Source organism: Macrobrachium rosenbergii, chromosome 50 (assembly GCF_040412425.1).
Source record: "Macrobrachium rosenbergii isolate ZJJX-2024 chromosome 50, ASM4041242v1, whole genome shotgun sequence".
NCBI lineage: Eukaryota > Metazoa > Arthropoda > Malacostraca > Decapoda > Palaemonidae > Macrobrachium > Macrobrachium rosenbergii.
In genome coordinates this window covers 6,040,833-6,068,736 of record NC_089790.1, presented here as the reverse complement: position 1 = coordinate 6,068,736, position 27,904 = coordinate 6,040,833, and the positions used below count along the sequence as shown (strand labels likewise).

At 35.5% G+C, this 27,904-nt stretch overlaps 2 protein-coding genes across 8 annotated transcripts in view; one reads left to right on the top strand and one right to left on the bottom strand.

The window, feature by feature from the left end:
* Nagk (N-acetylglucosamine kinase) overlaps positions 1 to 10,634 on the top strand; it is an 87,078-nt gene extending 76,444 nt beyond the window's left edge. The window contains exons 7-9 of one of the 2 annotated variants that reach the window (XM_067093525.1): positions 3,072 to 3,246; positions 3,847 to 3,999; positions 7,722 to 10,634. In XM_067093525.1, the coding sequence (XP_066949626.1) occupies positions 3,072 to 3,246; positions 3,847 to 3,999; positions 7,722 to 8,261 (868 nt within the window). In that variant the 3' untranslated portion in view covers positions 8,262 to 10,634. Of the gene's footprint in view, positions 1 to 3,071; positions 3,247 to 3,846; positions 4,009 to 7,721 lie in introns of both variants that reach the window. The other variant, XM_067093524.1, reaches the window with a different exon arrangement.
* LOC136832539 (nucleolar protein 9) lies at positions 23 to 27,361 on the bottom strand. Of its 6 annotated transcripts, none has more exons than XM_067093523.1 (13): positions 27,049 to 27,361; positions 25,456 to 25,688; positions 24,370 to 24,480; positions 23,720 to 23,966; positions 23,114 to 23,322; positions 22,089 to 22,232; positions 21,344 to 21,472; positions 20,350 to 20,535; positions 19,863 to 20,006; positions 17,507 to 17,674; positions 15,782 to 15,890; positions 12,982 to 13,066; positions 23 to 725 (listed from the first exon to the last, which is right to left on the bottom strand). In XM_067093523.1, exons 1-12 carry the CDS (start codon positions 27,218 to 27,220, stop codon positions 13,017 to 13,019), a joined length of 1,902 nt encoding a protein of 633 aa, XP_066949624.1. In that variant the 5' UTR covers positions 27,221 to 27,361; the 3' UTR covers positions 23 to 725; positions 12,982 to 13,016. The 6 variants fall into 6 exon arrangements, with proteins under 6 accessions (XP_066949624.1, XP_066949621.1, XP_066949619.1 ...); XM_067093520.1 differs by having other exon boundaries at positions 595 to 725; positions 12,982 to 13,063; positions 24,370 to 24,492; positions 27,049 to 27,300; XM_067093518.1 differs by having other exon boundaries at positions 596 to 725; positions 24,370 to 24,492; positions 27,049 to 27,300.
* Positions 27,362 to 27,904: the final 543 nt, after the last annotated feature.

Genomic DNA, 27,904 nt, shown 5'->3' with positions numbered 1-27,904 from the left:
TTCTGTGACAAAATCTACTAACTTATAACACCAATATTTATTAGAATTAATTATTTTGAATTAATAGGTCCATATTGCCTTGTTCTCTCTTCCTATGATCTGCTCAGAAATATATTTTTTAGACACTACATTAACTCTCACCAATCATGAGTTTCGAAAAATGAAAATAATCTGGATATCATTTATGAGGTATACCTGTACTTTTGGTGTGCAACCATTAATTCATGATTGGTAGCATGGAACACCATGTAACATACTGTACACACAATCACAAAAGAATGAAATTGCATAATGTTTAATCCCATAAAGGGAAAAGCTGATGCAAAAATACTTATGGTGATAATAATGAATTAACATAATTACATAACACGTTATCCAGTTATATTTTAGGACCAAGGAAATTTGGTTATCTCCTGTGAATTCTGATCGTATTATGCCACAATACTGACACCTGACATGACACTGTGGGTGATGAATATTTGTTTTCCTCTAATGTGCCAATTTCTTTAGTCGTAGCTCCTTCAAAGCGTCCTTCTCAAACTGTACCTCTTTCAACAAACCTACCGAACCAAGGCTCGGTCAGGCCTCAAGTGTGGATTTTACCCCTCCTTTCCATAGGCAAAGTGATTTTGAGCAACGCCTCTCTTCAAAAAGGTTGGGTCCTATATTTGATGAGTTCTGCATGCAACTTGGAAAATACAGGATTGAGGCCTTGAACACACAGACTGGCAAACAAGTACAAAGAAAATAATAATTATTGCAAAGACATAATTAAACAAAGTCAGTTTGCATTAATGAAATACTGAATTGTTATGTATTTGGGTTAGTTTAACAATGTTGTGAGATACGATTGTTATTTATGAGTAGCATACGTACAAAACATTAGACCTGCATGGCAATACATGTAAAAATTGAAGTATTTGTGTAATAGATAACTCAGTGCAGTAGTAGTCAAATGGATTTCCTCGGGCAAGATCAAAATCAATAAATTAGTGCTTTCTGGTAATTGAGGTGATAATCTTAAATGCAGTGTCCCTGTTTTTGGTTACTTTAAATATTGACTGTCCAGAAAATTATCACCATTTTATCCCTTTGGTTAACCAATGAAAGCAGTCTGTTTCAGGGGGGGCTCATTTGGGGTCTGAAATTTTTTAATGAGGAGTGATGTATTCTGGCTAACTACCCATTAGGTACTTGTATTACCCAAGTACAGAACTTTGCCACTAACAGCCATCTCAAAGGAGTTTGGAAGTAATTTAGTAACATTTTCTTGAATAAATATACAGTATTCCTTGTTTTTTTGCTCTCTACAAACTGAAAGGAAATTTTTTTTTTCACTTACTAGTGTTTTAATTTAAAAATTTTTCCTTAATGATAAAATGTAGTTCCGTCTTGGAGTCACGGTTTCTTAGCTATTTGATCTAATTTCTTATTACAGTTAGAATGGTTAACTTATTAGTCTGGGTGAACTATTTATTAACAATTATTAGAAATTTACCTCATTATTTTATGTCACTTTAGAATATGTAGGAGTGGTTTGATTTTCTGCTTTATCTTTATAACCTATCTGTAGTCCCCACTCATAGTACAGATCAGAGGGCCATTGATAGTCGCTAATACCAATATGGATCATCACTGCCATCAACAAGGTTAGGTACAGCTGTAGGCATTTATACCCAGTAGATTTGAGTGCTACCTGTCCACAGATATTTTGGCAATGATCAGGAGCATCATTTAGTTGGGGCTGGGGGGGCAACTGACCCCCCAAGACTCAAGTTCCCTCCCTCCCCCCGGCTCAGCTTGACCCCCTCACCCCTCCAAGCCCCAAGAAGTAACAGCAGCTGGTTTTCTATTATTCCTACCGAAATTCGAATGTGTCATCACATTAAGTTATATCTATCTTTTTTATGTGCTTCAGAAAGCACATAAAATAGCTCAAAATCAAAAAACCCCCAGCTGATAGGCTCGCTTTGCTCGCCAAACCGTCTTTGCCCCCTCCAACAAAAATCTGAAATGACGGTTTCACAGCCATCCAGTACGAAAATGAATTTTAAATTTACATTGGTAGATCAGATAGGACTAGAACTCTGTAGTCTTTATTTGAATCTGAAATTCATATGTTCACTGATGTTTAAAACAGTAATTATTGCCTCTTTAATACAAAATGGTCTGTAATTTAAAGGCAATGTGGTTATCCCAGTAACTTCAGTCAGCGAAATCATCACAAAAATATTTCTTGACAAGCACCATGTTGATATACCAGGTGTAATGCAGCCTCCTGTAGAGAATTTTGTTGATGTGATCCATTGTTACACACACAAACTATTATGCTGAAACATTTTTATTTTTCCTAGAATTTCAGCACTGAAAAGTGAGGGTACTTTTCTGCATGTTCTGAATTTGTTCATAAGGAGACACATAGGGTTTTTGTTTAAATTTGCTCTAATTTTTTCCTTTTGTAAAGAAAATTTTAAGATTGCTTTCATTGGTTAATGCATGATTGCAAGGACAATCTCTCTTTGATTTCTGGATAACAGAAGATTTCTTTCTTCAAAATTCTTAAACTCTTTTTCATACTTCTCAGAGGAAATCTTGTCAGAAATTTTACATTAAAACATAAAAGAAAACTTGACACACTTGTAGTTGCAATATTTGTTTGAAACCTACTATATCCTACTTTGCATGTTCCGTCTTCAGTGGGGTGCTGTCAGGTCTCTCCTAGCTTTGTAAAAATTGCCTCTATTTTAGGCATTTTGTTTTTCTTTCTTTTTGTACTAATGAGTTTTACAGGTATGCTGGGTGTTGCGTACTTAACAAAATGATGCTGGTCTTTGAATGTGTTATGTAGTGTATTAAAACATATCTCTATATACTGTAATATATTTTCATTCTACCACCATTATTATGAAGTGCATGAAAAAACCACTTCCCTTGTTTCTAATGTGAGCATAAATTTAGCTTCCCTCAAGTACTGGGTGTACTGTAAAGATGTTAGCTTTGATACCTATAGATGGGAAAATACTTCTCTTGTTAGGATTACAAGGCATTGATCAAACGTTGCTGTATTTCAGAATGGGAATGTTGGACCATTGCTACCGGTCCTTTCAAAAAGCGAAGTTCGCAGGCCTAACTGCAAAGATCAGTGAAGGTGCTTCTCACGGAGACCCAATGTGCGCCCGCCTTTTGTATGATGCTGGATTTGCTCTGGGTCGTCACGTCTGTGCACTGTCTAGGCACATAAGCGAGGTAATAAAATAATTTACTTCAAATTTTACTTTAACTCCCATAGCTCTATATATTGAATATTTCAGCAGTGTGCAGCAAAGCATGATCTTAATCATTATAGTAAAATTACTTATTGGAGAACATTTATAGGATTTTGTCAAGTGCTTCTGTTCAGAACACACTCCTTATATCCTTGTATGGTACTGAATTTCAGTGATTTAAAACTTTTTTTTGGAATACCTTGCTGGCAGTAGACTGAATACAGCATTTTCTTGCTTAATATAAAAAAGCTGTTGTATTGAAGCCACAAATATGATGCAACTGTAAAACAGTGTACAACAGACACTTATCACTTATTGTTTCTTTAACACCAAAAATGAATGGTAGAAACTATCTTGATTTCAAAAGAAACAAGTGTATTGTGTTTTGATTTATTATTTTATACATTTTTTTATAATGTTTTCATCAAAATTACAGTTCACAACACAGGAGCATACTATTAAAATATGCGTATTACACTAAGTAAATTAATAGAAGGGAGAAAATTCTTGGAAATTATACTGAATATGATCAAAACAGAGTTGAGTACCATGAGGTATAATAAATAAAAATTTTTTTCAGACTTTATTAACAACAGATGAAGGACTACAGATAGTTTGCTCTGGATCAGTGTGGAAGTCTTGGGAACACATGAGAGCTGGTTTTGTAGATGGAATCCAGCCCCGTTGTGACAAAGACAGGGTTATTGCCAAGTTTACTCTCCTGAGACTAGCGGTCGGTACAGTGAGTGTTTACTTCTGCTATTCTTGATACAGGTTACTCTGTAATAAAGAATAGCAATTACAGTTCCGTACAAGCAAATGGATCTTCCGGGCTTTGTTTAAATGGGGTACTTTATTAAGTTAAAGATTACGGCTTTCATTTCATCCTACTAATGTAATGGGCTTCATAAGCATGAATGTTTGTCAGCATTATCTGTTGGTTTTACACTTGAAAAAAAAAATGCCGTTTAACATTGTGGTTGTAACAAGGAGGTCCTTTTTGCATGGTGCTGTATCATTATCATGTGAATATCATATTTCATCATATATTCAAATTTCATTGTAGATATCAGATTTCACTGTATATATTTCCACTACTGTTTCATTGTATATCATTTCAATTTCATGTTATATTGTTCATACCTTTACTGTGCCAATTACCCCTCAACCTCATGTAATCAATTCCTGTTTAACCATGTCTCAATTGTGTGATGTGTGGCAAAGGATCACTTTTTTCATTGCCTTTGGATGACAGATAAAAATTGTTGGGCAACACAGAAAATTTCCTCGATAGAAATGACAAAGGCTGCTGCTTCCCCTTGTATCACAGTATTAACACAATACGGTAATCTATAAAACCATTATTTACTAAAGTGTTCACCAAATTTACTCGACTCATGGCAGACTAATCCAATGCTATTCTGGCACTTAACATTTTTGGTATAATGAAAAAATTCAAATATCCTTGAATAGGTTAGAGAAATTCAAAAGTCCTACAAGTAAATTAAATATGTAGAACAGCGTCAGTACAAGACTTGACTAACCATAGTCAGGCTACCATCATACCACCAATGAAAGTACTGTACATTTGCAAGTAATTTGCAGAAATGTACACAAAAATGAATATGACTGGCTCCTTACCACTTGTAAGTTTGTGTTGTGGACAAACCACTGCCTTACTTAAGTCTGAAGCTTTGGTTTGAAATGGGTGACTGTGCGCTGTCAGAAAAAATACAAGATCTTGCTACTAGTGAAAATAAAAGATTCCTCTCAAGAAAGACGAAAACTCTACATTTATAAGGCACCTTACTAAATATTTTGCTTAGATCAGTGGTACCTCATTTACAATGCTTTTTTATGGTCTTGTCTCAGTGTTTGTTTTCCTGATTTTATTAAATAGCTCCAGATTTCTCTTATGGCCTCCTTTTGAAATTACACTTAGTACTTGAATGTATTTTTTGTTGCCTTCTTTGCAGCATACTATGAGACCATAAACATAAACTGTTCATGAACCACTGCTATAGGCTGCTACAATTCTACCCAGTAGAAGGGTTATACCCAGTGTGTTCTTTGCAGCATACTAGGTAAAGCAGGAGAACCAAAGCTCTAAATGGGGACACAACAGTATCTAATCATACCAATGTCCATTGTCATAGTGTTCAGCCAAGAGATCCACTTGGTCTGGTGGCAGACAAAAGTCTGAAAGACCAAAAATAGGCCGGAATGATGGCATGAACTGCAGAACTGGCATGAGAAGCAGCACTAATTGTGGTTAGATCCGCACCAACACAGAAAAGTTGGTCAACACAATAAGAACCAGAAGTTCACTTGGAGCTGATGAGGATTTCCACCATCTTCTTGACAAAGAAAGCTACCCTACTGGTTCACTCTTACAGTAGGGGCAGGCCTAGCTAAAATGTTGGTAGAGGCAGGAATGAATAACAGCTTGGTCAAACAAGCAAACCACTGGAAAACTAGCTGAGACATCAGGTGAGAGCTCCTTCACTGAAAATCACAGACAAGGAACTGCATGTGATTCAGGTCACACACACATCCATGGATCCCTCTGTACCATGGTTAATGTAGAGTAGCCTTTATCTTCAAAATTTTCCAGATGATTCTTTGGGTGCTTCTCTAAGTTCGTTGCAAAATTACAGGCTTCCTTGAGTAGCAGAAGGCTGGCTTCATCTGTCATTAAGGTTCCCCCACCTTTGTATCAGATGTGGCAGCTGTTCTTGTGACCCAGCATAATTGAAAAGTTCATCGACTTAACCCCCCAGAATATTTAGCCCTCTGGTTTAAAGAAGCTTTTCAAAGGACTCATTCTTCTATCCAAAAGGACTTTTTGGTCACTACAATTAAATTTGTGAAGTCTGAGGTCTGGCTACTTCAGGGTGGATCAGTCATTTCTCAGTCAACTGGAAGACAGCCAGTCCCCTCCCATGAGTGCAGACATATCAAGAGCAAAATGTCATACTGAGTGGGAGTTTGAGGAACATGAGTTTCCGACCCTGTTTCAAGGGAATCTTTCACTATCTACACCTGCAGGATCTATTTTTTTTCTTCTAACCACCGTATCATTTGATTTATCAGCAGTTTGGAAAATGTATAATCTACAAGATTAAAACTTTATTAACACTGGTTGGTGAAAACTTTGATTTTACACTAAAATAAAATCCTGCAGATATCAGCATTTTAAAGATACGCTTGTACAGTATTTCTGAGAATTCTACATTTCACGTTGTTTTCCTAACAGGAAAGTATTGTTTCCATTATTGACATTTCATGAATATGTACAGAACACATTCATTTACCTCTCTCAAATACACTAATCCCTCTAGTTATCAGACTTTACTTGTCAGCCACATTATTACTGTTCTCTTATTACTACGCTGCCTTAGTGAAAATCTTGTATTTTGCAGATATCTCTTAAATTGAATGATAAGTGTAATGTACAATGTAGTTTAGATAAAAAATCCTTTGAATTACTGTTATCTGTGGGATATCTTGGATATTTGAGTGAAGGCTAAACTACACTCTTTATGTAATATCAGAACCATATTGAAAGATTTCCTTCCCCTAAAGGTATGTTCATAGGTAATGAACAGTGGAGTATCCCAAAACCTTGGAAATTCTTTTGGAAAAAAAAAAAAATTAAAGCCAGACTTTAAACAGGACTAAACCGTGAAATACCTACTTAAATCTAATGTTAAAATTGCTATTCTACATTTAACTAGTCTGAGATCTTATCCTCAGAATTATAGGCTATGGTATAAATTAATGTCATACAGCCAGAAAAATAAAAAAAGTCTTTAATGAATGGCTTGACATAAACTGCTATCCATTATCAAACCCTGAACTTAACTGCCAAACTCCCATGCATGGTGTCTTCAAGGGGATATTGCCCATGGCACTTCTTTGCTTTATTTAGATTCGAGAAAACCACTGTTTCTGCCGAATGTCAAAATGTTTATGCCTAACATCAACAGCCTTTTATGAATTACAAAGGTTGCAACCACTTTTGGTGAAGAGCCTGCCATTCTCATTTCTTTGCATATACAGAGAAGGTGAAACACAAAAACATTTTTATTGTACCCTTTACAATGTCAAATTGCCTAAAAAACCTTAAGAAAACCAGTGTAAAAAAATAACTTGTAAATAATCATAATCAACTGTAAATATGATAAATATGTGGGTTTTCAGAATCTGAGTTTCTTCACGCTGCAAGTGTTAAGTCACAGAAAACTGTAACTAAACTGCGTTTTGGTGTATGTATGCTATGCTTTTCATATACTTTTGCATGTAAGTTTGATGGAAGCATTTTCTGTTGGTACAACAGTTGTGTGTGAAGCATCTATACCCAACATAAAAAAGGGAAGGTATGCACACTCCAGAGCATAAAAATCTGCTTTATACTGTAGCTGAATCCTTTACTAATAGACATTTCCTTTGCAGGTGACTAGTGCTCTTGGCGCTATATACATGGGAGCAAAAGAAGCTGGATATGATTTGCCTCGAGACTACACCAGGAATGTGCGCCCATTTTTTACTTACCTTCAGCCAACTCCAGTGGCTCTTGCCAAGGTTGCTGCTCTTACTCCAAAAACCACCCCAAGAAATACGCCAAAGAACACTCCAAGAAGCACCCCGCTGAGTACCCCAAAAATGAGGCAAAAGTTTACTCATGATGTTGAGGAAGAAGAACAAGCTAATGGACACAGTAATGGGCATGCTAATGGACACTCTAATGGCCATAGCAACGGACATGCTAATGGACACTCCAATGGGCACAGTAATGGACATGCTAATGGCCATAGCAATGGACATGCCAATGGGCACAATAATGGACACTCCAGTGACTATGAACTTGGTTATGCAGCTGGATTTGCCAATGGTCAGGCCTCGGTTTTTGAGAATGCTCATGCTAATGGAGCAGAAAATGGATTCGACTGTCCTCACGCTGCAAACCTCCTAGATGCTTCTAGCAGCCGTTAGAAAGGCATCCAATTCCAGAGGTATTTTTTAACCAGGCTCATATTCCAAGCTTGAATAGCTTGGCCATTCTGTTAACCAGTTTAAGACATATCTTCAGGTATGCTGTGGTTGACAGGGATTGCTGGTTTGATATACAACCAAGTATCAAGCCCTTAGTAACAACGTTTCGAAGAATGCTGACATAATAACATTCTAAAATTATTTTACAAGAAAACAATAAATGTGTGTAGTTATGAAAGTGGTGCAATTTTTGACAGTTATAATGAGACCAGTTAATTGTCATGTAACTAAAAAGTTGTTTCTGCCAGAATTGTCTTTCAAGCAGGGTGATGCCTGCATGTATCGAGTTCATTTTTCTATAATGTTACCCTCAAAACTTTAAGCTTCACTTTTATTTCCATTCCAGACAATAATTCATGAGTATTTATCAATTTCAAACATAAAGAATTACAGTATTATCTCATTAATGTAAACTCTTCTTTAGCAGTGACTATAATTTTCCAATTAAATGCTTACTTGTCACTGAATATCTTTCCTGTTGTTACTGGATATATTTAAATACCTCTTCATTATAGTTTTAGTGTTCAAGCTATTTACGTTGATATTTCAGTGGAAGATTTTCATCCATACCATTGTCTTCCACATCTCATTAAATGACATTGTACATCAACATACTGCATTGTGCAAAATTATGTAAATTTGTAATGTCTTTGATATTAATTAGTATAATTAAGTACTCCTGTGTTAAGAGGCTATTCTGTTGAGTATGTTTTATGAAAAATGTAAATTTAACAGTAATGCATTCTTGTAATAATATTGACATACTTCATTCCTCAAGATAGAGAAAATATTGTTATTGTTACTGGTGATTAGCAGTTTGATGGTACAAGCATTTTCATGAGCCTTTGCAGGTTTCCTATTGACTGGTTCTGAAAGATGGTTCTAAAATATTATGCTAATTGTTGAATACTGGTATTTAACAACAGTAATGCATTCTTGTAATAATATCGATTATTTTTCAAATGTCCCCTTTATCTCTAAAGATTTATAAATATATAAGGCCTGTTTATCAGTGTTAGTTGCTTGAGGTTTGCTCATATTTTGCACTTGCAGTCATTTCATTCACATTGCATGTTAGAATTGTATTTATTTTCCTTTTTAAAGATCTCTAGTTTGTGCTGGGTCTGAAATATCAGATCTTTCGATAGCTTCACCTATGAGATTCTTAAGATTTTGTAGCCTTGAGCTGACACTTTCTGTAATGTTTTGAAGCCTTTAATGTCAAGCAAAGTTTTAAAAATCTGAATGACCTGGACAATTCAGGGAACCAAACTAGTGATTTAATTCACCTAAGCCCAAGTTGCCAATTATAAAATAGCACTTAAATGGGAAATTCTTCCTCATCTGTGCCTTCCAAGTTTCAATGGGAAGAAATATGAACTTGTGAACTATGAACTATGTAATTGCAAGTAAAGACAATTCACTTTCTCAAAAAGTATTATGATATACTGCACTTGAAGCTATAAGGAATTTTAAAGCTATCCGTCTGCATCTTTTCCTGTGAGAAACTGTTCTGGTCTTTTGAAAGCTAAGTTGATATCATTGTTACTGGTATTCAGATTATTACAGAAAATGTTACTTCTCTCAAGTAACAGTTGTTTTCCTAAAGTAACCTTTTAAGTGAAAGGCACATGACCTCTGTGAGGAATGTTGCCTTAATGAGTGAAGAATGTTAGTTGGTGTGGTGCTGGATTTATCTACCCAACTAAGATGTATTTTTTGTTGTTGGGTGCATATTATTTTTGTGTACATCATTTTGATAAAACTGTACATTCAGTTGAGAGTTAGGTCAGTTTAAAACTATTATAATTAGTTCTTACTTGGCCTGAACAAAATAAAGCAATATTATATTAGTTTAATTTTTGCATTTGAAGATTTGCTGGTACTTGTTATGACTTTGTCTGGTGTGACATTGTTTTGGGGAGTTGGAAGTTTTTGTGGTTAAATCTTAAGTGTATTTGTACTTCTAAGGAAAATGTTTCAATTAAATACAATGACAAAAGCACTTCAATGTGCTGGACAAGAAAAGGCCAATATGGTAACAGGGAACAGCACACTGTCATCATCAATTTTTACTTAGAATAGTATCGAAAAATTTGAAAGTTGACAATGAAAGCACAACACTACGTTAGTGTTTTCTTGTAATATACCATGCACCAGTGGTTTATTTTTTGTGGCTGTGGCCTTCAAAGTTCAGTATGAAATTTCTAGTGTTTAATAATAAACAGCAGCAAAGAAAGGACTATTATTAAAATATATTTATAAGGTTTATAGTGTCTGTACAGATTTGACTTCCTATAAACTATAATTTTCCTTATGTCTCTTATTTCACCCTTCAGCCAAAATGATTTAAAGAACTTTGGATTTATGATTTTAACAACTTTGATATATCAAATTGTAAAGGCATATACTAACTAGCATTTTACTTTAATTTTAAAATACCTTAATATTTGAAGCAGTCTATAGAACCCTCATTTGTTCGTACAGGAATAAAAACTGGCGCCTTTTAAGTGAAAAATATTTCATGCATAGCTGAACGGCTAACTGAACGTAAAATCAAGAAGCAAGGAAATACCCACTGACGATGGCAATCCAACCCTCCACTGCCATAAGGGGGTTGCCTTTCTCATGCATGGACCAAGCAGCAGGAACTGGAAGCAGAGCCCACGTGGTGTCCATTCTACAGGACAATTACATGATACCATTCAGGGGCTGCTGCTCTCCTCTCTAAAACAACCTGATTCCATTCCCTTCTTACCATCCAAATTCCCAGAAAGGCCTTGCCTTGGCTAAACAGATAATGTTGGAAAAGGATGCTGTAGAGGTGGTGAAATGACAATCTCCAGGATTCCAAAACCATTTATTCCTAGTGCAGAAAGCAACCCTAGGATGAAGACCAGTAAATGACTTATCTTCTTGATGGAAACCCCTGTTCTGTGTTAGTTTTAGTCATACTTTCATACTTTCAACAGCTCTTCAAGATGCATGCTTTCAGATACCCATTTATCAGGAATCTCAGAGCATCTATGTTTCGTATGCGGTAAGACAATCCTCAAGTTCAAGGCCATATGCTCTGGATTGTCTACAGTTTGTCAAATCTTCATGAGTGTTCAATTTAGTACTGGCTTGGGCTCATTTGAGAGGTATCCATCTACAGAGGTACCTCAAGTGGTTGATCCAAACCTCACCAATTACATGTCTGATTCAAGACAATGATCGTGTTCTAGACTTTGTCCCATGTAAGCAGCTGCATAAGAACCTGGATTGGTAAAGTTAAACCTGCTGTGGAAGGAGCAGGAATGAAACAGATGTGCTAGGGGTAAAGCCCATTGACTGACAGCCTTGATAGATAATGTGAAAGGAGTTCTTGTTGATAAATGAGAAACTGAAGCTGTAAATTTGTGCACTGAAAATGTTACACATATTTAAACCCATACTTATACAAATAAAGGGTCAAGATGAAACTAGGAGACTATCCTCAGTCTACAGTAAGTGCTTTGATTACCACTTCCTGCAGGTAAGGCAGAGATTCAGGTAATTAATACAATTGCGGCACAACAAAGCCCCCTATGCTCCATACATAGGCAATATATTTCAAATGATAACTATAAATGCTGTCTGCAGACCAGCAGTCAACTATACAGAGAATCATTATCATTGAATAAACACAGTCAAGTGTGTAATAGGAATAATTTCAACATCACATTGGGATTGAACCTAAAACTCAAATGAAAGGCAAGGGTGCTACCAAATGACCCACACAGGTCAAAGTAGTTGGAACCTAAGCACCTGAACAATACCAGCTGCTTTACCTGGAAAGGCTTTACACCTTGCATACCAGCAAGTTTTACACAACTTCCCTTCCTATCAGCAACTCAAATGAAAGCATTTCAATTGGACTTCCCCATCTAATTGAATACAATGGAAATAATCAACATACAGTCACATGTGTTATAGAAATAAATTTCTACCTCATATTGGAATCGAATAAAAGACTGGAGCTCCAGTGAAAGTTACAGATGCTACCAACTGAACCACACAGGCCATCCAAGAAGCTGGGGCCTGAGTAGACTCAAGTTTTACCCAACTTCTTGACCCACCAGAGACTTGATAACATTTCATTCAAATTACCACTTCTGGGTGAATATGAAGGAAATCATCAACACTGTCACATGTGTAATAGCAGTAAATTTCCACCTCACATTTACAGCAAACTCAAGACTCAAATCAATGGCAAGGGTACTACCAAGTAACCCACAGAGACCATAAAAGAAAAAAGAAGTTGGATCTTTAGTACTTAAAGTGTGCCTGAGGCTTTACCTGGGCATGCACAAGATGCAGAAAGGACGATACTGTTACCCTTTTGAGAATGGGATCTTCACATGCATGAGCAGTATTACTGTCCGACTGCTGTTCTCTCCTTCTTTTTGTTTTTAAGAGGGACTGAAGCTTTTGGAATGATGTTGGTGCAAATGAAATGGCTAATTATTAGTAATGGGACCACACACAGCAAGTACTTATTAGATACTAAAGTTACTTCAGTTCAGAAGGCTAACACTTGAAATTCCAGTTCTATACACAATTTTAATACTGAATGTGGGGCAAAAATATATCTAATTTTGCACTAAATACTTGAAACTAGTAGTAATAAAACATTTACCATAAGCTTCAACCGTGCAATGTCTTCCCTGTAATCTATGATGCCTCCATCTTTTTCTTTTTCTTCTTCTTCTTTTTTGGTTCTTCTGTAAAGAATACAAAACAATACCAGTGTGAAATTCAAGTTTTTACAGTACAAGGAAATGTATTATGTATAAATTCTCTGCAAAACTCAGAGCTATGTTTACATTCTATATGATAAATTCATTTCTAAAAATTTGCTCATGACCAGAATTGTATACTGTACCTAACTTCAGTTTAATAATATGTTGTATTTCAGTCTTCTACTTTTATAACAAAAACATTGTTATATATCCAGCTGTACTTTGTCACAAATGTTCCAAAATTCATGTCTTTTGCCTGTCAGACAAAAGGTGGTGGTCTCTCTCCACATGAACTACCTGGACCTACTAGTATATCTCAACCAATGACCTCACTTTTTTTGTACAATGTACATGCTGCAGCAGATCTTGTATAGATGGAGGGAGACCACTAATTATAGGCTTTAGGGGTTTATGCAAAAAACTTTTGGTTTATAAAACTAAAGCCTGTTTTCACTGGACATAACAAGAGATCTTTTTTGTTGGTGATGGAAGACATGAAGGGTAAAAGGTGCTGTGGATTGGTTCTGACAGCTAATCATTTGGTCTTCATTTTGAAGCTGAAAGCAAAAGACAAATATGCTAACAACCAACCTCTGGCAGTGTGGACCTGGCTGACCTGTCTTGAACATGACAACAGACCATATTCAGTCCAAGGTCCAGCAACAGGAGCAAGTATATCGAGCCCACAAAGTTCAAATTAGAGCAAAAAAGGATCTGCATCCCATTGATGGTGGAAAAGAAAACTTTCAGCATCAACAGTTCCAAGGGTCAATGCCGACGTTCACTGCTACCGCTCCCTTTTTACCCCTAGCTCCTGCATATGACAGACTGACTGCCCCTGTGTCTTCAGACTTTCTGGCCTCAGTTACTTTGGTTACTGTGTCACCAGGTAAGCGTCTACCACTGTCTCTACTTCTTCAGTGGCAATGTTTGTTTTGGCTTTGTCTGTAGCAGTAAAGGTTTTCCTGACATCCAATTTTCAGGCTAAATCTGCTTCATCTGCAGCTAAAGTAATTGGATTTTAAATACAATGCCATCTCCTGGCATTAACTTTTCGATCTTGGAATTTCCCCCTAATATCCAATCATTATGTCAACAGTGTCTGCTATTAACTCCTGCACCTCAGTATCCTCACTTGCTCAAAATTATGCTGTTAGCTCTTCTTTTCTGCTATAACTGCCATCTTGACTAGTTTGTCTTCAGTGCTGAATTTTGTAACTTTGGCAGTTCAATCTCTACAAATGTCTTTACCTACAGTTCATTTGTCCCAGTCCAGGGCAGGCCTTCTGCAAATCGCTCTTCTAGAACTCTTTCAGTTCTAGAAAAGTCTGCCTTCTGCCTCTATGAGGTCATCTTCACCCAATATCCTGCTGGGAGTTCTCGCACAGGCTGTTTCACACTCGACCAACCTACAACATTTTGAAGGATTACCCTGCTGTTCCAAGTCTTGTCCTTCAAGCAGGTGTCATTCCTCAAGATCTCAGGAGCATGGTAGGGATTGTAGTTTGGAAGACACAGTGAGATCATATCCATCTTCAACTGTCACCTTTTCACCGGTTAGTCCTTGAGATCTCAAAAAAGTACTAGTAGCTTCATTCAAGACGACTTTACTTAGCTATTCTTCCTCACATTCTGAGTAGCATTTAGCTAGCAATACTAACACTTCATCTCGAGAAGTTTCGCTCACTGGTTCTAAATGGAAGCACTCTCTTAGCCCCTGTAACCCTAAGTGAGAGAGGGTCAAGATATTCTAGGGCTTCTTCTCACAACACTCCTGTGAGTTCAAGGGCTCCATCTACCCTAAAGAAAGTGCCAGAGATCTTATTCATTTGTTGGAATTTTTGGACAAAGATGATGGAGGTTATAAGAACGAACACTGCACCAGCCCAGGTTCCAGCTAGCAAGAGCCTGAATGGATTGCCATCCAGTCAGCATGTACCATCCTTGGATCGAGAATGGGGTTAAAAGGCTGACACCATTCCAACAGTCAAAGTAGGTGAAATAAAGGAAGGGGCAGAAAAGAATGGCAGTGCAGTACCCTCTGAAAGCATCAATGGTGCTTTCCTAAACTTACTTAAGTTTCAAACTGTACTTCTTCCACTGGACAGATGACCATGAGAGAGAGTCTAAGCAGTTCAAATAAGGCGTGCACTCCTCTACGAAAAGTACATTAACAATGAGGGTAGAGGACATGAACCTTGCACATAAACATTCATTTTCTGAGCACCTCAGACATTCATTCTGACATGAAGAAGTGTCAGACATATCAAGTGTTACACTTGTCCAACAAAGTCAGCAACATTTCAAATAACAGCCATGTACAAAACAAGAGCATAGCACCAACTTGAGGACAGCAAAGCATCCAAAGAAAAAGTGGACGCTGATTACTAAGTGAGTGGGTGGTTTCCCATCCCTAACTCATTCTGCTGAGAGTATATCCATATAAAAGACTTCAGGTGCATATCCCTAGAGGAGTGAAAACTTAATTTTCTTAAATTGAAAAATGATTCAAAGTTAGCATCAATCTCAATTTATCTTTTGCTAACTATTTTAGTTTTACAAAGCTTCCAGACCATATTAAAATTTTGTACAATATTCTGTTTATATATTCAACAGCTTATAATTTCCTATAACTAATACATAACAACAAACAATCAAACAAGTAAAAACAGCAAAATTGTAATCCAAAACACTTACCTTCTTCTTTTATGTCGCTTAAAAGATCATCTAATAATCGTTTCTTTTTTGCTGCACTATCCACTACTTGCTGCCAATCTTGTTTGTCATTTCTCTTAAACAGTCTAACCTATAAAAAGTAATAAGAACAAATTTCACCTGGATCATAATGATGAATTAGTTATCGAGTTTTCCAGCATCACTACACAAAACATTGATGCCACAACATTAAATCATTCTAATATATGTTGCATGAAGCTAAACAAACAAACGTTATGAAACCAAACATTTTTCCTCATTAAAACTTGGTTGAAAACCTTTAAAAGTGAGTATCACTATTGCTATCTCTGTAACTTTTAAAGTCAGTATCACTGTTGCTATCTCTGTCACTAGAAAATGTCTTCTGTCATCAACTAAATTCAAATATTCATCCATAAACTGTCCGAAGGCCTTCACACATCCGAAACCTCTGCGTTAGCTTTGTACGACCATTCTTCAATCTAAAAAGTATAGCTCTTCATGTTCTCATATCTGGGAATTATGTTTCCAAGAGTATGTGAAATTTTATATATCTTTAATTTTCTTTATTTTGTAGCACCTAACACAATTCTTAAGCATCAGTAACTGCAAAGCAAATAATTGAAAACACATATCTTTCACAGGGAGAGCCATTTCCAGTAAAATATGAAAACTACTCCAAATGCTTCCACTTAATTTGGAACCATCAGCAAAAACTAAAACTGATTCTTTACAGCATTTCAAATCCTCTAAAATGGAAATTTATTATCTCTTAGATGAACCTGAAATGCACCTGCAATGTTCCACTGACTGAAATTTTCACAGAGGCACAACAGAATATTTTACTGGTAATATTTTCTTTAACTATATGGTTTGAGGTATCTTAGATAACTGCTATAAAAGCTTAAATATTTCTTGCTAAAAACGAATTTACACGTTAGTGAGTTTGTTGATGAAAATCCACAGATAACTAACTAGCTTGCATCTACCATGAGGCTAGGTATTGGAGAAGACATATAAGTTCCAATGGCAAGTCTTATTCTAGCATGGTGTACTGAATCTAAAACTGATACCTTTGGTTTTGTGGTGGATGAGTACAGTTCACACCCATGTGTAAATTTTGAGCTACGTAACGCTTTCAACAAAATCAGCAAATGCTTCCTGTCAGGTGCCACTTGTGTGGGAGAGCACGCATATAACATTAAGAGCTTGCAAATGCTTAGCCTTTGGTCTTTTAGGTGTAGGACCCAAGATTTTTTCTATTGAACAATCACAATAATCATATTTCTTCTTACAAAAAATTCTCTGTCTATACATATACTATACACATTTGGATCAGGATGCAAAAATATGCAGCAGAAGTGTGTTACCAACTGTTTTGATGATGAAAACTTGAAGCCCTCTTTGCTGCCAATACAGCAATCTCATTAACATTTAACTATTATTCTTGTATCAAGTACCATTTGAAAAGCTACTGAAGAGATGGAAAAATGATCTTTATATAAGGTGTACATTACATCCTGTGGGATTACTTTATAATTTTTTCAACCATTTACTACACTGAACCATTTTAAGAAGTCAAAAAGAAGTTCCTTTTAACGACTGGGGACGACATATAAATTTATAATGAATGAGCTCCAAAACAAACATGCCTCAGAGTTTGGCAGCCCATAAAAATTTTAAAATATATCTTTAACAAAATTCTATAACAAAGAACCATAATCTTACCATGAATTTAGAATAGATAATTGTGCCGTGTTGGTTTGCTTTAAGCTTGAATTCCTCATTGGCTAGTTCCTCACAAATTCCTGTCTTCAACTTGATAGAGGAGATATTCCACATTGCTTCAAGACTACGAGATCCATGTTTCGAACATGCAAGTGCCACGTAAGTGCCCTGTAAGGAGACGGAAGGAAAAATACATGTAAAACAAAGCTCAAATAGGATAACTATTACTGATAAGTGAAAAAGAATGATACAGAGAAAAGTTTTTTCTACATGCGACAACTAAATTAGCCAAGTCAATAATTTCACGCCAAGAAAAAAAAAATCCACAATCAATGAAGTATCCAAGGCAGGAGAATCAGTCACACGAAAAAGTGAAAGTGAATGGCAATACCTTAACAGATTAAGCAGTGTACTTGATACATACCAGTCAAATTATTTAAAAATCTACAAAACCCTTTCTACCAAATTCTTACTATGAGAGAATATAATTCAATTAGACTATATAAATAAATTAATAAATAATTGGAATTAAAATTAGCTAGGACTGGACATAAAGCATGATAATAAGATGGTGCCATATTGAAATAATCAATAAAATAACATACAAACTCCTGAACCAAATTCAATACTGCATAGACAGTACATGGAACTAAACTGTACAATATATAGCATAAAGTACAATAAAAAATATAGTTTGATAATAATTTTCTTTTAACAGCACACTAAGCCTCCAACCTTCATAATTACTGTTTATACTATTCTCAATCAAATATGTGAAATCCACAAGGCTAAATCTAAAATACTGTACTAACATTATGCCCTACACATAAACCATAACATCAAGCAGGCAATGAGTTTTTAACATGTAAGATAATATGATAAGGGATAAAACTGTATGTAGTTTAACATCAACAAAGAATAGCATCATATATGTACTTTAATATCAATAATGAAAGGGTAACAGAGAACTATAATAATAACAATAAACAAGCAAGAGCACTGTCAATTTCTGTAATAAAACCTTCCATTTGCACTACACTAGTACATTTTGTCTCAGTGTTTAAGCCTTTGTCAAATGAAAAAAAAAATAACATGCTCCGGCAGAAAGCTAGGAAGTTCACATTGGTTATACTGCTTTGCCTTGCAATGGCTCTTGTCAATTTCCTTATTTTCCATAAAGTTTCAGTTGTTATTCCTTACCCATCCCTCCAAGACAGTGGACATAGGTTGCTCCTAGCCTCTCCTTCTGCTGTTGCAAATCACTGTAGCATTATACTGTACTTTCAAGAAAATTTTCTCGTTGTAATATCGTCAACCGAATAAATTTTCAGCTCTTTGTTTAATAACTCCAAGTTAAACTTCAAAAAATCAAGAAAGGGAAAGTCAACTAAGTGTACCACATCCAAACTGGCCAATGGACTAGAATGGGCAAGGCACAGGCTGAGGCATCAAGGAGACAGGTTGAAACAATTTATTCTTAGGTACACCTAGTGACACTTAGGCAGTAGGTTAGTCTTTGTGACACTACCATTGGAGGAAATAGGGTCCTTCTTATACTGGCCAGACCATCCCTTTCCTCACACAGATTCATTATACAGCAGGCAACAGTAAATATATATTTAATTTTCTTTTGTATTTACATCAAAATTCCCAGCCTGTTGGTTATAAAACTCAAACTGAGTTAATGACTTCTGCCAACAACCAGGCCCAAGCCTACAGAAAATTAGTTGGGTTGGACTTGTAAGATCACACAAAACTTGCAACAATATAACTGCTCTACAATTAAAAATTTCTCAAAATAAAACGACCCTCAGTACCCAACAGCACCAGAGAGGTTAACAGGGAAAAAATTTATAAACATACAAATGAAACGAAGGATGAACAAACAAAAGGGCAAGGTTTAAAGCACTAAAAAACTACATATCCTGGGACACTTTCAGCCCCTTATCTAACTTTTAAGCTTTGTATCCCTTCATGATTTTAGTTAGTTTTAAGTAAGTTTCCCAATCATTCATTTCAAACATTTATGTTGAAATTTTTTTTATGATAATATCTACATAGAAATGTTATTGTAATCAGGTTTCTAGGTACTGTTAATATTTATAACAGTGATGTTTACAAGAAAAAATATGGGATGAAATAGGAAAACTGATACATACTACTGTACCTCAATTAACTATAAAATGGCCTTAGTCCTCCCCATTACCATGTAATTGAAAGAATGCATAATACAAAAAGCAAGAAATGGACAAAAGAAAGATAATTTCCTCATCAATAAAATAAAAATGGAAGACACTCAACAAATAACAAGAGTCTTGTACCTATAAACTAAACAGTGGTATAATTTCATTCTTACTTTGAAACTATTTACTAATCTTTCCTTGTTGTTGATCTTTATAAAAGTGCTGGAAGTGAAGGCATCTATGACATGAGAGCCGCAGGGGTCACATGCCATGAACTGGAGATCTGCTAAGTTCATAGCTAAGATGCTGTCCACTATCTGAAAGTATTAAAAAAAACCTATGGTAAGTTCAAGATCTCTATTTTCATAAAGACAAAATTGAATATATCAAAACAAAACCGACATTCACGGTCTTCAAGATATAGGATGCCCCCAAAGCAAAAGCCTGACCTGGCATAAGGCCAGCTCAATAAAAGAAAGTGATCTTCAGATGTCCCAGATACTGTTGTCATTTGTCAAACACAGAACAAAATCATTTGACATTTTAAGTCAAGAAAGGAGAAAGCTAAAAAAAAAAAGGTAACAACTTATATAAAATAATATACAATTTACAAAACTCTTAAGGTTAGCAAAAATAAAACCTGTTTCAAATTCACTATACCTTGATTGTTCTGATAAAATTGAGGAAATCCTGCAGTATGAGAGAACCATGCAATGAAACTGAAGGTAACTGTCCTGCTGCGGCTTTTTTCTGATACTCGTCGTAATTCAGGAACCAAAGCAAACAAGGTGCTGTTTTGAGCTGACGATCCTGCGGCTCATAACATCTCAGCAGGTGTGTTAATGCCTGGGGAAAAATGATACTCTTTAAATCATTTCATTACATTATTCAGTTCATTCTTACTAGAACTTCTAAAATAAGGATTCATACACTTTTATGAATAATTTCTGCAAAGAGATTGATATCTAGATAAAAATGATAATTTCTTGACATTAACTCATTGAGATTCAATAATAATAATAATAATAATAATAATAATAATAATAATACTGCATTGTACTGTAAATAACTCCTCACTGGTATGCACTTGCACCCTACAAAGAGTAGCCTATTTATTGCAGCTAACCCTACAAGTGGCTAGCCTTGTATGAGGTCAGTTTTGAGACTGAATGAATGAAAAATATTGAAAACCAGCTGGTTCATATAAAAATGCATTCTGATAGACTCACTTTTCTTTTTTTTAAATAAAAGACTGAGCGTATGTCATAAATGACACATCAAGTTTATGGTCATTTGCTTTAAAGAACAAAACTAATACTTTGATGAACATCTAATTATCAAGTTTTTAACTTATCAAACATATCAATCCAAGCGATGAAGAATTAATAGCATAACTAATAAATCGCAAGATTCTGCTTGGCAAATTTCACCTATTAAAAACTTGAGTGTTAAGCTAATGGGTAGATACAATTCAAAAATTGTAAGCAAAAATCAATTAAGATTCAACTCGTTCAAACTTTCCATAAAAATGACTTTCCAAAGCCAAGTACAAGTTTCCTACTAGGGCAATAAGGCATCTCATTTTGTAAAATTTAATTCTCCAGTCTCAGTTACTAGAACATTCAAAGAATAACATTAACATATGCCACTCTACCTTCCAACACTGGCCTTGGTTCTTTTCAAGCCTTCGGCATGCCTGGACAAGAGCATGTACAACACCAGTATACCTGAAGCTAAAGGCTACTTCTAAAGACTCTTGAGCTTCTTCAAACAATTCATAAAACTGAAAATAAAAGAAATAAGTAGTATCAGATAACCTGTATAGGTAAGTATTTACTAAGGGAGCCAGTAATTAAATATAAACTTACAATGGCACCTGTAGTTAATGGACTTGGACTTGTCGGATTCATCGAAGTCCACTAAAAATAAAAATATTTCGTACTTAATGGAATATTCTGGTACACCAGAGTAATCATATGTTGAAATAAACATGAAAAATGCTTTCCTGTCTAAACTTATAGGAGTGGGTTCTTTGCCCCAAGGGTAACCCATCAAGCCCCACTCTTTACATGATCGTCAGCAATTCAGCATTTGTTGTCTGCCTCATAAAAATCCTGTGCTCTATAACACTGTAATCTCTTGTAATTCTGCTTTAGCAAGTAAAGTATGTGTTCTTTCTTGTACTGTATATTAGTTCTAAACTATAGTTGCAAAATGTAATGCACTTGCAGTATGTTATTAAATTTATACTTAAAAAGTAATTGATACTGGGCAACTTTAATTACTATTAAAAATTCTTATAAAAACTAAAAAAAACAAAAATTTCTCAATCAGTTGCAAAGAAATAAGTCATTATAGGTTTCTTTTATTGCTACTGTAAAATCAAAGGATAAACTAACCTTTTCTTTTTCTTGCCATGTTAGCAAGAGCTTCTGCACAGCAAAGTTACCTATTGGGTGCTTTACCAAGTCTGGTATGTGTCCCTTGAAATACTGTGTATACAAATTATGCAGCCGATCAGCAGTTGCACAAGACATAATTACCTGGAATATAATAGTTTTGTATATTAAAATGGCAATTGTTTCTAGTATACTGAATTTTTTCTAGACATACAAACCTAACCAATAGGAGAGCCCAGGAAATCTTGGAAAAAGGGGAAAGGTAAAGACACAGACTTGATGGGAGTTCAGGCAGAAAAAACTAAGAACAAAGAGAGAAGTTAATGCATATCTAACACCATGAAAGAAAATATAAGGTGATGGTGATGCGCATGGGGACAATTTCACATATTTCTTGAAAAAAAAAATTAGATTTTGACAGTCTGATGACTGCCACTACTTGTCAAGCATGTTAACAAGTTTCACTGACCAACCAGCTTGTGCTGAGGTATATCCACAAAAAAGACAAGTGTTTATATTCCTGTAGGGACAAATCAAAAATATGCATGGATACTTTCACAATAAACTCTACTAATGCACATTTTACATCCAGCTACTATACTCACAAGAGAACCTTAAGAAATTTTTATTAGTACATGGTATAAACAGCTGCATAAGGAGGTACTCAACCCCAACTATCAACCCTACATTTCATTTGGTAATGGTATCGCTACAACATAAAACTAAGCAATTGAAAGAGTGAAGAATTAAAGGTTGTAACTGTAGGAGGCCAGGAAAAAGAATGAAATTTCAATTAATTTCTATTATTCTTTTAACCTCAAGCATGTCTAATTCTTACTGAAAAATTTCAGGCATCATTATTAGCAAAAAATATATTTACTTTATGGAACCATCCTTACATCACAGGTATGAACAAAAAATTCGTTGTAATAATGATTTAGAGTTGTTGGTTCAAAGTTTTTAGTATGTCCACTTGCAATAACAGAAAAAATGCTGAACCCCAAGAGAGAATATACATTACTTACTTCAAGTAAACGTACTGCTGGATTGCTTTGAAACACATGAGGAATGTTGAGTAATTCATCATAACTATCACAATACGAAGGTGAAATATTCGCTAAACCATGTAACAAAATGTGATCTATCAAGGCAGCACACTGCTCACTTTCTATGCCTTTCAGTACAAGAAGAGCAGACTGAAAGGCTGCAGACCCACATTCATTTGTAATAATACCTGAAAGTAAAAACAATACAACTCATAATATAAAGTCAGTGTAACAACTTTTTTAGCTTATTTATAAAAACATAACAGGATTGCTCCAATAATAATTCCTGAAAGACAAATGAAAAAGACCTAAAAATAAAACAAAATATAAATATTGCAAAAATTATATGCCCATTCATTTCCTATCATTGCCTTTATTTATCAATGCTTAGCTTTAAATTCTACAAATTTCCCCTCTTTTACGACTAAAATTTAAAAAAATGGCAAAGGTATCAAGCAAAACTAGTAATTCATCAAATTAGTTGTTTGGAGATCAGATTAGTGAGATAAAATTTCATAGGTGTTGATTCTAGGTACAGGCTACATTACTATCAAACTGAACACTCAACAAGCACCGTAAGCATACCTGGTAAATCTGGAAGTTTCATCAAGCGACTGGCTATGTCAAGAAGTAAACTTTGCAACTCAGAAGGAATTCTGAGAATCTGTCCAGCATTTTGGCAAAGAGAATGTTTAGTCTGTGACTTTCTGCTACTTTTAATGGAATCCTTCACTTGTACACCAGAACAAGTCTCCAATATGGAGCGCAACACATGACTTCCATACGTGTCTCGTATGAACTCGTCTAAGTTATTATAAACAAGTCGTCCAACCTGTGGGTATGGAAAAAAAAAAGCTCTTGAGAAATTTATCTTTTAAGCAAGGATTAATTACATAAGCTATCCTTTCTACATATTTATGTAGCGTATACAATTCTTAGATATTTCACTTGTACATACTTACACTCCATAATTCATGAGCCAATACTGGAAATTAAGAAATGAAAGTAAAAATACTTTAAAACAAACTTTGACATTTATTAGAATTACAATCTATTTTCTCACAAAAGCCTTATACGAAAGGCTTACAAGAATGAGCTGATCATCTTCCCTTACACAACGTTAGCTGGCTCCAATTGCAAATAGGACTTGTCTTGTATTCAACATGTTTGTTTTGGGTCTTTGTTATTTTTAATTGTTACTACTAAGAGTATGCAGATGATACTGCATTACTAACCTTATTCAAGAAAGCCACAAATTCTTCTCGTTGTTCTTCTGTAATAGGCTGCTTGTCTTCTTCACTTCCTACTTCACCTACCTCTGCATTTTTGTCCTCTGTCTTCTTGTCCTCTGTCTGCTCCTGAAAGAACATAAAGTATTCACAATTATAAATAACTCTGAAAACTTGGATGATAAGGAAATGCTACAATAAATGAAAGCATCAATATACTGAGAGGAAAATTAGATATACAGTATTCTACATAAGTAAAGGAAACGCAACACTTTACTGTAAAATTTACCTGGCCTCCCTAATATCGTATAACATATTTTTTTTAAATTCTGAACAAAAAAAAACACACCAATAAAAGTATTAAATGGCATAAAATCCTTCCATAAAAATTATTATTCAGCAGATTGTCAGAATCCTTCCATAAGCCTGATTATTCAGCAGAATGTCAGAAAGCCCAACTTCAAATATATTTTTATTATTTCAACTAATTCCAGAATCTTATACACTACACCATACATGGAAGTGACAGTTACTTATATAAATCTCATATAGCTGACCAAAAAAAGCATGTCAGGAACTGGGAGGGTATGTGAACTGGTTATAACTGTTTTTTATTGGAATGTTGCAGGAGGTGGCTCAGTTCTGTATAAACTTGAACATTTTATTTTAATACATGCTTTTAATGATATTTATGTTAGTGATTTTTACTAAATACAAATCAGTTGACCAATATAACACTTTTAGAACTGGGAAGGTAGGTAACAGTTTGTAATGTTCTTTTACTGAAATGTTAAAGGGGATAGTGATCTTTGTGACTGCATGTTTGGTCATTTCACTTACTGTATATGGGAATACATTCTGCAATAACAGCACTGATGGCAATGCTATTTACCACTAAAAATCAAATATAGTTGATAAATCATTAGGTACTGAGAGGGTATGTGACCTGAATATTCAGAATGGGTCTGATCCTAAATATTCTAAACCAGACCTCTACTGTACTTCAATTGTGAGTGAAGTAACATGCATTCTTTCATACTAAAAGAAATAATATATTCTTAAATAGTACTGCACAACAAAACTGTCTCATACCTGTATAAACTTCAGAGACAACGCCATCAAGGTCTGTAATACGTGTGACGCATAGGGGTCGAGGCATGTCATTCGAATGTCTTCACTGAAAATTTTGGTAAATGACAGAACCTGTAGCGCTTCGCCGCATTGTAATGCATCATCAAGAATGCGTGATACAATTTGGTTACCTGCTAGTTTTCTTGCATCTTCTTCCTCAACAATTCCATTCAGAAAATTGTTTACCAGTAACTCTGGAAAATAAAATATAAATTACTCTAACACAAACGAAAATAATTCTTAAATATGTAATTCTGACAATTCAGCAACAAAATTCCAAGTGCAATGAGAGGATAACGGTTGTCCATTTTGCCTAATTCTATGCCTAAACTAAAAAAAGAAAAAAGATTTGAATGTCATTATAATGACTTAAAATTGCAGAGAACATCCTTATTCAATCATTATATGAAAAATTCATTCCTGTCCTATAAGCATAATAATTTTTCCACAGTTCCTAAATAAAAATAGTAACTATTAATAAAAAATGCAAAAATCTCCTGCTAATAAAAGACTGGCCACTGACATATACTGTACAAAATTTTTTGAAATGCATCTTGTTTTGTATATGCAAACCATTGCCTTACATTGTCTATGTTTGGGTTCATAGACTGACAATGTCTGGCAGGAAAGCATATGAAATTGCACAAAAATTCTTGCACTTCAAATTACCTTGTGATAGAATAATGCATAAAAATCAACTACTGTAACACTTTTAAGAAAGATTTTTAATCAGTTAAAAGAACTGTGCTGCATAGGCCTTGCACTTAGTACTAAAATCTATTTAAATCAATAACCATTCACATGGCAGCCTCATTCCATGTTTCCAGTGTTTAGTGTTGCTTGGGGGGCCCAAGGGAGGCAAGGTCGCCGCTCTGGTCAGGTTATGTCAGGGTACAGCATTTTAAGAAAATGTTAGGTTTGTTTTCATCAGCAGAGCCGGCGTCCATCATTCTCAACTGGGCCCTGTATCCCTGCATAAGGTCTTTCATCTACTCTTAAGCAGGCCACAACCGATGGAAGAATATGAGTGCAACTCTTCTGCTGGCCTAGGCTATGTTTATCATAAACTCACCATAATCAGTTGACGGCAAAATATTCACTGCTTAAACTGATAGGTAGAAATAAGTAGTAGCTCCTAAAACAGGCTTAAGCTGTATGAAAACTATACTCCAGCCTCGGGTAGCCCTACAGAACAACTGAACGACCTACGAAGGGAAGCTTGGTCCAGTGTCTTCGATGTTTACTGTTACTTGGGGAGGTCTGGGGGAGGGTAGCCTCCTGGCCAGGTCAAGGCACGGCACCCTTAGTGTATTTAGGAAGGTAAGGTCTGCTTAGGTCAGGACTTTGCATTCTAGGAGAGTTTAGGTTTGTTTCCATCGGTGAAACCTGTCTGTAGTTAAATACTCGCTCCCTGGTATAATCTCAATGTTTCCGGCACCCAATTTACTCTCGGGGTACTAATTTAACCTACCCTAACCCAAAACCTAACCTAGGGGCATAAAAAACTTAGGGCATCGATTCACGCACAGCTTAGGGTATCCGGTATCAACTGACCTTTCTCCTCTCCTTTAACTTGTCTCAGATGTTCAAAAATGTTGATGAAATATCTGTACTGGTCATCTGAGAGTTCCTTTCCTTTGCCATAGCTTCCTTTTTTCGCAAAGTGTTTTGTTTGACGCAAGAAGTTCTTTCTCTTCTTCCGTTTCTTTTTCATGTGGGGTTCCATGGTGTTAGGAGGGTTCTCGTCACTGCCTGCACAGTCGTAACTTCATTGGTTATTGTTTACATGTGCTCACGTTGAGTAATTCAATGGGATTGTTGTCTTTATAACGGCACCTCCACGGTGCTTCGACATTCACGCCTCAATGATAGTTGTCTTCTTGTTTTTACTTTATTTTCTGCAGCTTATCGTCGAAAAATAATACAGAGGAACGGAGGCAAAAACAAAAATTCTGATATATACAGTAAAATTAATTCACTTAAGAATGAGATCCAAAGTCAAGACATCTCAAGCGTTATGATGGGTCTTCCCATGTCAAAATAATACCGTATGGTCAAGATTAGAATGCTTGTCAACAAGCAGGTTGGTCAAAATTAACAAAAAACCACTTAACATCTTGAAATGGCTTTGCTCCACCACTAAAAAAACATGACAAAAACCTCTTTTCTTGGACAGCCTTCCGCATGTTAGCCCGGATGCTCCTACCCGGCTAGGTCTTTCTCCAGGGCAAACTTTCACAGGAGAGCCCAGAGGTGTTTTCCCAGCTGGTTTGACTTTCTTTGATTCCATTTTCCCATTAGATCCCAAGGCCTCTGCCTGACCAGATGGCCCTTCTTGATATAAAGGTTTTTTTCAATATGTAACGATTGTCCAAGTTTTAAAGTTTTTTTTTTTTTTGCAGATAAAAAC

Bases quoted from the DNA above. Each gene is read 5' to 3' on its own strand.
- LOC136832539 (XM_067093518.1), bottom strand. From the start codon at position 27,220: ATGGAACCCCACATGAAAAAGAAACGGAAGAAGAGAAAGAACTTCTTG. The intron at 24,493-25,455 runs GTATGAGACAGT...ATGTTCTTTCAG, and splicing joins TGTCTCTGAAGTTTATACAG to GAGCAGACAGAGGACAAGAA. The intron at 17,675-19,862 runs GTAAGAATGAAA...GTCTCCTTACAG, and splicing joins GATTAGTAAATAGTTTCAAA to GGCACTTACGTGGCACTTGC.